This window comes from Egretta garzetta, unplaced genomic scaffold (genome assembly GCF_000687185.1).
Source record: "Egretta garzetta isolate BGI_Z169 unplaced genomic scaffold, ASM68718v1 scaffold44, whole genome shotgun sequence".
Classification (NCBI taxonomy): Eukaryota; Metazoa; Chordata; class Aves; order Pelecaniformes; family Ardeidae; genus Egretta; species Egretta garzetta.
The window spans coordinates 584624-594836 of NW_009259490.1; the positions used below are offsets into that span (position 1 = coordinate 584624).

General features: G+C 51.2%; 1 protein-coding gene across 1 annotated transcript in view; it reads right to left on the reverse strand.

Moving 5' to 3' along the window:
* Window positions 1-10213, reverse strand: part of LSP1 (lymphocyte specific protein 1) — a 52851-nt gene that overhangs the window by 14910 nt on the left and 27728 nt on the right. Inside the window, exons 3-6 of the mRNA XM_035892853.1 lie at window positions 7677-7766; window positions 4378-4573; window positions 3270-3392; window positions 1-27 (exon numbers count right to left, since the gene is read on the reverse strand). The exon at window positions 1-27 is cut by the window's left edge and continues 2 nt beyond it. Coding sequence (XP_035748746.1) covers window positions 1-27; window positions 3270-3392; window positions 4378-4573; window positions 7677-7766 — 436 coding nt within the window. The remainder of the gene's footprint in view (window positions 28-3269; window positions 3393-4377; window positions 4574-7676; window positions 7767-10213) is intronic.

The following is a 10213-nucleotide window of genomic DNA, read 5'->3' on the forward strand; positions in this document are numbered from 1 at the left end:
GTTCAGCGACTCTGTTCTGTCCGTGATCTGAAGTGGGAGAGAAAAGACAAAGCTATTACTTTTCTCCATGGACCTCTGATGGATGTAGGTCACCTTGGTTGACCACAGTTCAAACATTTCTCTTCCCTGCTCCCTCACCCAGACTCTGGTTAGAAATGCCTCACTCGGTCCCATGTTCCCACACTGAACACCACTTTTCCTTCTCCTTTCCAAAGCGGGTGAGCAGAACCCCAACCAAAAGCACCGGTGCACAGTAGCAGCCCAACCAGTTTCAGGGGCAAACCAACAACATGCAGCTTGACTGACAGCTGAAACAGCAACCAAGACCATTTTCCCCACTCAAGGACCAGGTACCTTTCTCAGGCACTTGGTTTCCTGGCCAGACACAAGAGAAAAAGTGGCAAGAGTGGAAAGGCAAAGGGGAAAACTAGAGGCACTGCCTGCCACATCTGCAGAAGAGCCAAGCACGAGAGGAGCACAGGCATTAGTTGCATCATGGCTTATCCACACCAGAGAAGCACACAGACAGGGCCAGTCAGCACGTGGATCCACCAGCAGGGCAGCCCTTCACGCCAAGCCACCAGGAAAGAGTTTTGCGCAAGAGGCTCCTGCGCAAGAACTCTTTGGCCAAGACAGGAAGGCAAGCAAACACTTCACAACCACTGAAAAAGGGAAAGTTGAAACATTGCTAAACCTCACAGCTGTTTTGTGCCCTGGAGAACAAGAACGGAGTCAGAAAAATCACTTTCAAGTCAAAGGGGAGGCTACATCTTAACACCAGCTCCTGCAGAGCCAAGGAGCAGCAACCAAGTAACGGTGAGCCTTCTCTCCCTGTGTACTGCTGCCTGTGCCATGGGAAACATCACCTACCAAATTAGCAGCTAAAGAGCAGCACTAAGTGCTCATTTTAAGACACTTGCAGGATGCCGGTGCTAAATTTTAGCTAAGCAGAAGACAAGACAGTGTCACAGAGAGGACACATTTCACAGCTGTGCCCAAGAGCACAAGGCCCATTAGAGAAGAGCACAACCACCAACAAACAGTGCAACCCTGGATAATGGAGATGCCTTAGGGAATGTCACCCAGCAGGGTCCCAACACAGCAGCATGACAGAGGCCCCTCCAGCCAGCAGTTTCTGCTGAGCAGGCTGCCCGCCTGCTGCCAGCTTGCTCCTCTGCTTAGTCCTGGAGGAATTGGTGCTCACCTGAGCTGTGACTTCAGAGATTGGGTTGCCCATCCCTCTGGGACATTGATGGGCAGGCTGGCACCTCATGGGGCATAAAAGAACCTGAAAAGGGAATCAGGTAGATCCCTGCCCATGTCTCAACTTCTCAACCATAAGCAGATAAGATATCAAGGGGAAAAAACCTTGCCAACCCTGCTGGAGAGATGCTGTGCAGGTGCAAACCACCCACAGGTGCTGCCAAAAGGTCATAATTGAACATCAAGTTAAAACACAGAGGGGCCTAGAAACAGGCTGTAGGTAACAGCAGATCTCAGCATGACAGTCTAGGTGGGAACCAACTTTTCCTAAGCTATTTGGAGACCATCTCCCTCTGCCCTGTAGGGCAATTCCTTGCAATGAGAGCTGTGCATTTCTCTGGTCCAAAGCACTTTCTAAAGGCGTGAAGAAACCACAGTTGCCCACTCAGCCAACCTCAAAACTCAGAGCTCACAGCAGCCTGGGACAAAACTGGGGCTGGTACAAGGCTTCCCCCCTGCCACCACACATCCATCTCAGCCCCCAGGCCACAGTGGCCCTCTGAACCCCAAACACCCCATCACACTGTGTCCCAACATCTGCCTGCCCCAGATGTGTACCTGGCCCCCACCAGCCACAGCTCACCACCCACTGCAGATGCTCTTGTCTTTCCACTGCAAGCAGTGTTTCTGCTGAGCAATCCTGGGCCAAAACACCTTCTTGGTGGTCAATGTGTTTAATTCTTAGTGTTCACATCAAGCCCTGCTAGCTGGGGTGCAAAGAGCCTCCTTTCTTTGGAACGATCCCAAGCTCATATTTTTCCTGAACAGCATTACCTTCGGCTTTGCATATGGGTAAGCTCTGACATCACCGTTATAAACCACAAAGACTATATTTCTAAACCTTTCCCTCGGCTAATCCTAGCAGCAGCAGTTAAAGCTCAGGTCAGGAAGCTGTGTGTGTTTTGGGGTTGTAACGATGAGAATTTAAGCACATAAAAGGCACTGGAAGCATTTCCCACATTTTCCCACTCAGGGCATATGCTTTGGCCACCCCTGCCTCAGTTTTCAAACCTAACATTAGCACATGGCCTGCATCCAAACCCACCCTTTCTCCCCTCTCTATTTGATTTTTAAAAGGCTTCTCCGTAAAGAGCAAGAATCTGGTGGTCATAGATGATGAAACCTTCGTCTTATGATCTATTTACTGGTGCAAAAGGAAGCGCTCCTACCATTCTCCCCATCCAGGAAATATTGACTTAAGCAGCAAATAGCACAAATAAAGATGCAAAAAGGCAAAGATAATTCCAGCAGCAGATTAACGGGCTACCCCGGGCTCCTCACCATTTCCCTTGCTGCCATAATCAGCAAGCTTAGGGCTTACAAAGACAAAAAGCCATCCGCTACAGGAACCACTTATCTGTAGCCATTGTATTTAAATGCACATGCACAGAGCTGAGGATCTGTAGCAAACGCAACAGAAGTCACGAGGCGTAATTCAGTTAAAAATGGAAGCTTCGCAAGACCATCAACGCAGACGGATGCAATTGGGAAGGACACAATGCTTCAGAGATCAGGAATTCCACTTTGTTTAAAAAAAAAAAAAAAACCTTAAAGTCATACTTTCTGATTTTATTCTAAGTATGATAGGGAAATTCCCGTGCTTCAAGTTTTTGCGGGGTTTTTGGGGAAGGGGAATTTCATTTTCTGATTAAGTTCATGTGTCATCTTTGACCACATTCACAGCCTTAAAGCACAGACATCTTTCTCAGTATTACAGTATTCCCCGTAGTCCTCAATGAACTTTAGACATTTATGGTAATTGGGAAAGCCTACACAGACAGGGGCCATTACAGCCTGCAACAGCTCGAGCGGGCAAAGCAGGAGAGGAGGCTGACAACCAAGGGAGATGAAGGAAACGGATCGAGCAATTTGTCCCAGCCTGTGGCAGGAGTGGGATAACAGGATTCATCACACCCTCCATTACCACAAGCCCTGGGCCATCTTCCCTCACCATCAGCTAGGTGCTCTACTGCCATCACCTCCAGGGGGGCCCCAGGAACACAAACCTTCGTGGAGCACACTGCAGTGTGGTCAGAACACAGCTCCTCCTCTTCCAGGCTGGCAGGGCTTGGGGCCTTCTGGCGTTTTTCTGGGGTTTCTTCTTCTTCATTTCTCCTTCTCTTCTTTTCCTGAGGGTAGAAAATGAACGAGCCAGGAAGTGAGCTGGGCAAAGTCCTTACTATGCAACAAAGGTGGTTTTTTTTCCCCCATCTCCCAGGCTTCCTGCTTTACACTAAACAAACACGTGAGCACAGAAACTTTGCGTTCACATAATCTAATTTTGAAACATCCAGGAAGAAGCTCATGTTAATTTGGAGTGGGGGATATCAGACAAATTTTGCAGGTTCAAGGTTCCAAAATTATATGGAGAGTGGTCCTTGCATCAGTTAATAAAGTTTTCTTACCACTACTGAGATAGGAAAATGTGAATTTCATTTAGACACCACAAGGAGAGACAGCAGCTGCCTTCAGAACAAAGGGCTAGAAGGAGTCACACAGTTCAGATGCAAAAAGCATACCACTCTCAGCAAGTCAAAATCCATTTACAACAGAAGATATTTGCAGCTTGGCCACCCTAATGGACTTGCACACCTCTCAAGTTCCAGCCTTGTCTCTTGTTGACCAGTAATTACACCTCATCAGAAGAGCAAAGAAAGAAAACCTCAGCTGGAAGCAATGCAAGATTTAGAGACACATCAAGCCAAGGTGCTCCAAAGGTGCAATAAAGACTGGGGAGAGAAAAATGAGCAGCAAAATTTAGAATTGAGTTCTCCTGAAGAGCTACTCACTACACACAAAACCACAGGAGAAATAGTAGCACTTTCCTTCTTGGTACTGCAGGGACATGACTAAACCACCACAAGTTCTGGGCGCAAACACACCACCCTCACAAGAGGACAGAGACTACCTGCAGCGACCCCAAGAAGGAACATAGGCAAGACTGGCAGCAGCCCCAGGTTATGCTGCAACCGCTTGTCTACATGGGCTCAACACCCAGCAAGCTAAGCAGCAATGGTGAGCCAAGTTCTGGGAAAGCAGCCCCTAACACCACCTCTCCCACCAGCCCTGTGGAAAGGAGAAGGGGAGAAGGTCATCTCCTCATCATCATCCCACCTCTTGCTCAGCTCTCTCCTCTTCCTCCTGCTCTCGGACCTGTTCTTCCTCTTGGCACAGCCTCTCTTCCTCCCCAGTAACCACATTCTCCTCCCGGATCTCCTCCGGGCTTTCCTGATCCAGCTGGATCTGCTCCAGTTTGACTTCAGCTTCCCTCACACCACCGTCCTCTTCTTCATATGACTGTCGTGGAGACCTAGAGGTGGGGGAGAGAGGTCAGAGAAGCAAAATGCACTGTTATGAGCCTACAGGCACCATCACGTGCCTCAGACCTTTAGAAAACCAATTTTATCACTCCTCCAAGCCTACAACTTGCTGGGTGTTTTACAGCAGAGCTCACAGCCATTTCCACGGTCCCAGCCAGTTCCAGGCACCCAGATGTAACAGCAGTCACATTATGTACTTGGAATACCCAGGACACAGCTCAGCTAAGAGTTGTGGCAGAGCTGAAGTTATCTGCACCTTTCCAGCCCCACCGTGGGCGAGACCAGCAGGAAAACAGAGATCAGACAGACCTGAACACCAGGTCCTGGCCTCCACTCGGACCCCAGGCAGAGAGGACACTACCATCACAATGTGATGCTGGCTGAATTCTCTGCTCCAGCCAAAATCCCAGGTCAGCCAGCACGCTCTGGCACAAACACAGATCTGAGGCTGCCCCCATGGATCCCAGCATCAGTTCAACCTGGAGCACTAAACGCAGCCTTCCTCTCCCTTAACTGATCTTCCATGTCAAGAGAGCCTCTCGCTGGAGGAGGATCCAAGCACAGACACGTGAACATGCCTCCCAAGATCCCCCTTCTCCCTAGCTGAAGCTAAACCGCAGGGCAAGGCTGCACAGCCACTCACATGGGGGTTTTTTGTTCATTTGCAAGGCACAGTGCTTTGCAGGCAACGCAACATCCACACCTGACCCCGGTTTAAATAACAAGAATAAATGACACCTCTGCTCACATCACTCGTGTCATAGCCCAGCAAAACCAAGGAGGCCCAAAGCAGCCAGGGTCACCCCTTGGCTTTGGTTTAAAAAAATACGAAGAGGTTTGACAAGAGGATTCCCCCAGGTCTCTGAGGCTGCAGAGTGGAGACCCAGGAGTGCGTTTCAGCAATCAGCTTTGCAAAAGCAAAGCAGCCCATGCCTTTGGGCAAAGAGTCAGTGGGAGCACGTAACCCCAGAGCTCTCACTGGCCATGCACCAAGATGTTATTGCCATCTTACTTTCCCCAGCCAGAGAATAGCTTTCTCCTCCCACCCATTTCTTAGAAAATCACCTGGGTTGGGACAGCAAGGCTAGAGAGCTGGCTAGCGGGCAGCTGCCAAAGAGCAGCACTGACTCACTGCTTCTCACCAGCCAGCACCAAAACATGCAAAAAAGTTCAAGCGATGCTTTTCCACCCACCTCTCTGCTGCTGGGAAGGCAGCTCCCAGGGCAGCCATCAGCCAGCCCTCCCAACTGGCCACCCAGGGAAAAAGCTGATGCACACACTGGCTCGCTACTAATCATCCTCCCACAACAGCACAGCCACCACCAGCAAACTGGCTCCGAGGGCTTTATAGCCCCAGTAACTAGTCCCTCTTAACCAGGATGCCAGCAATGCCTCCAGCTAAAGTGCGAGCTCCTATTAAAAATTCAGGCCAGCATATATGATGCAGTCTATAGGATGCCTTTTGCACCACAGCAATTTTGTACGGGAGGCAGCTAGCCTGACCCAACTCCCACCCTCCTGCACGCAACTGATAGCTGCGGGGGCATGGAACTCCCCCCACCCCAAAATGGGGAACCAGAACCAAAAAGAAAAAGTGCCTTAGCACCAAGACCTTCAGGGGATCCACAAGCCATTTTAGCTCCATCCAAGGGAGGGTAACTGTCTCCATCCCCTCAGTCATAGCCACCGCCTGAACAGCCTTCACATGAAAAAGCAGGGTTTGCTCCATAGTCAGTTAAGCAGGAGAGAAGGGAGTTGGGAAACCCCGGCCACGGCACCGCTTGTCCCAGCGTGGGGCATCCCAGCCAGACACACAGCCTACCTAGGCTCCCACCACGCTCCAAGCCTGTCCTTTGGGTGAGCAAGGAGGAAGGGAAAAGCCGCAGAAGGGACTTTACAGGGTACAGCCACCCACAAGGAAGCAAGCTCGGCTTTTGCAAAAAGCCCACTCCCAGCAAGCCCAGAGGGTCTGAGCCCTTCAGCTGCCCCTACCAGCCAACCTCCAGCCAAAAGCCTGCTCTTCTACAGCCCCTGCCTTCAAAGCACCACCCCTCTCTGATGGGCTTCACCTGCCAGAGGTGCCACCTCCCCTGCTCAGCACCCTCCTGCCCCACTACAGAATAAACACAGCATCACATAAATAGCCAAGGAGCAATTTCTGGAGGGCATCATGCAACCCTTCCAGCTAATTCTCTTCTGAAGGCCAAGAAGGGAATAGCAGCAGCCTTTTTCTCCAGACAAGCTCTTTGCAAGGGGGGGCAGAAAAAGAGGCGGCATGCCAAAAAGCAGATGGGACTGATGTCTAATTGCTCTCACAGATGTGATAATCAGTGCCAGGGTGAGGTGCTTGTGGGGTTGGAGCTGTGAGGGTACAGCTTGCAGAGTGGTTCAGCTACAGCATTTGGAAAAAAAGCAAGAAAGAGGCAAGCTTTATTTATTTGTTCAGGAGCAAATATTAATCTTAGGCATTTTTTCAGTCTCGGGGTAAAGAAGAGGCTGTGTCATCACAGGACAAAATTCCCTGTAAAATCGAGCTGCCGGGAGAGCTGAGTCACAGAGTGGACGTGCAGGTACCCAAGGGAAGTGGTTAAGGCAGGGGTTTGGTTCAGCTCAGCAAGGGGAGAGCAATGGGAGATGGGGACCACAGAGGCGCCACACAAGCGCCTCTCAGGGCTCTTTGCTGCCTGTTTTCCCCCACTGAAAGAGGAGTCAAGCACACAAGGTGCTCTGGGGCCATAACACCCACTACGCTGCCAGGAAGCAGCAATAACTTAGAACAGCTTTTTAGGCCGGCCTGGATTATGTTAGGGGCCATTTCACCCCCTGCAGCACCTCAGGTGGCTTAAATCCACTGTTGTCACTCCTCCAAACCCAGGCGTCCTGGCAGGCTGCCATTGCTTGGAGTGCAAAGCTCAATCCAAACATCCTCAAAGCCTGGGGCAGTCCCTGAGCCTGCTCCTCCCCACTAGCCCAAATGGCAGGCGGAGAGCACCCGTCCCAGCAGTGTGGGATCTGTCCTGCCCCTCCTCCGGGACGGTCCTTCTGCTGGGGACGTTGGTTCCCCTCCCTTCGGTCTGTCTGTGTCCTACTCACCTCTGCTTGCGCTGCTCAAGCTTCTGGGACCAGTCACTGAACCCCTCATCCTCCTCCAGCTCCGAAGTCCCAGAGGGCTTAAAGTCATAGCTGAAACACAGCAAGAAGGAAAATAAGGATGGGAGATGCAAAAAAACCTAAACCTGGACTGAAAGAGCCCCAGCCTGATACTGTCCATCTCTCCCTCCAGTTATTTCATCAGCTTTCCTCTGACTGCTCCCAAATCTCACTTGAAGCCTTATCCCCCGTTACAGGAAAGATGCCTTTGCCACATGCTCGGGAGCACCCTTGGACAAAGGGGGTCTCTTGGGGGCATCACTGCAAGATGGAGAGGAAGAAGGATCAGCTCCATGTCTCCGGCAGGAGCACCCCGCTGCCTGCCTGGTCTCTGGGGCAGCCTGCAGGCAAGCAGCACATCAAACCCAAAAAGCCCATGGTATTCCTCTGCACCAGAGCTGGCCCTAGCTTGTCTGGACCACAGGCTGCTTGTCTTATGTTTGTATGCAGCCCCACAGAAAAGAAATCAGCAGGAGTTGGCCTGAACGGATCGCTGGATGAGGAAGGCATGAAGACCCAAAGATTAGGGCATTGGCTCAAGTTCTGGGTTGGATCCTCACGTTCCCTTACAGCTTTGAGCCCATCACATGCACTTGCACGCCCCTGGCTCCCTGCCTGTGAAAACCCTACTGCTGTACAGAGCTGCAGCCCTCCTGGGGCGCACAGCTGCCCGGCACCAGAGGCGGGCTGGCCGTGCATGGGGATCTGGGGTTTTTTTTCCTATTTCTTTCCTTGCGTTCACAAGGAGAATCACCTCCCAGCCCGAAGTCCTAGGTGGTCAGCCATGTTGCAAGCATCAGCCTGAGGAAGTAGCTTCACAGATGGTTTTGGGATTCAGGGCACACACATCATCTGGGAATGGGAATTAGGATGTGGGACCCACAGATTAGTTTAAAACTCAGAGATTCGAAATACGTAATAAATGTGGGTGAGTCTTTTCTTTGCCCTTCTGCACTCTTAGGAGGTGTCAGAAGATGCTTAGCCTCCTCGTGCCCCCGGTGGCTTGAAACATGGGGCATTTCTCTTAGATTTGGGAGTCTCATGTTGAACTGACTGCAGGAGCTGTGGGTTTACAAAAAACATGTGCCCTCACCAGGGAGGATAGCAGGGGGTGCACACACAAAATGGCTGCTCAGCCACAAGTTTGAGCACAGCCCAGCTCCTGCCATGCTTCAGCATCCCCTTAGACTGCTGAGCGCGACACCGTGTTGGTGTAGGACGTCGCAGCCTAGGCTGGGTTATTTGCCACCGTGTGTGTAGCAGTAGCTTGTGGATGCCCCAGGACAACACTCAAGAAATTTGATGCAGAGCCAGGGCAGGACCACGGATCTGCTGAGTCCGAGGTCAGGGCTTCAGGCAAGCTGCAGCGTTGATGATGCCTGAGGCAGAATTGCTCTGGTTTTTGTGGCCCTGGCCACAAATGTGTGCTCAGGCTATCAGAAAAGCTCCCAGGGAGTAAGGGAGACCGGCCGAATGCTGCTTGAAAACCGGTCACTTCCCTGTGCCCCTCTGCAAACCCAGCCCCAGGGGAAGCACCGAGCCAGCACAGCCCCACCAGCGCCGTCTAAGCTGATGTCCAGCCCCCTGGCTGCCAAGGCTACGTGTGTCTTTTCTGAAACCCACCATTTTGGGGGTTATTTCTCTTTTCTTTAGCAGGGGAAAGGAGGAGAGGAGCTTTGCTCTGTCCCTTTGGTGCAAGGAAATGCCAAAGGCGGGTTTGCACAAGTGGGAGTGACATGGATGGGATGAGTCCCAGGCCAGGAAGAGCTGTGGGAAGGAGGGGGCAGTGTTTACACAAGTGAGCAAAGCTTTTCAGAAGATTAATAGCTAGGGCTGACCCTGGCTGCATGAGCAAGCCCAGGTGGCTGTCAGCAGCTGCAGAAGAAACCAGGGGATGGCCAGAGAAGAAACATCCTTCCCGGGGGAAGCCTGGTCCAGTAACCTCAAGCATCGTGGAGCAGGGAGCAAACCCCCTCATTTTAGGAGTCCTTCTTGTCATTGCCCCCTTCACAGATGTTTAGGCACTCAGACAAATTTGGGCAGTGCCAACGGTCCTGTGGGGTCAGCAGCGAGTCTGTGCCCATGGCCACGGGAGCGGAGCCTGCAAGCTGGGTGACTGGGGCTGCTGCACGCTGCTCTGTGCCCGAGGCCACCCACAGCATCGCCCAGTAAAGCAGAGACCAGAGATCTTGTCGGCTGTTTTAAAGACTTTGGAGGATTATTTTCCAGCCCCCCCATGTGAAGGGGGGTTTGGAAAAGCTAGTAATTATTATTGCTTTCCAGATCCTCTGTTTGCTTTTAGGGTAGACTGCAATGGGTTTGACTGCAGAATGTCACTGGATGTATTTCCACAGAAGATTTTGAAGCTTCTTTGCAATGCTTTTAGATTTTAAAAAAAAAAAAAAAAAAAAAAAAAAAAAAAAAGCCCTAAAAATTTTTAAAAGTATCTGAAAAAAAACCCTTTTTTTTTCCTGGAAAAA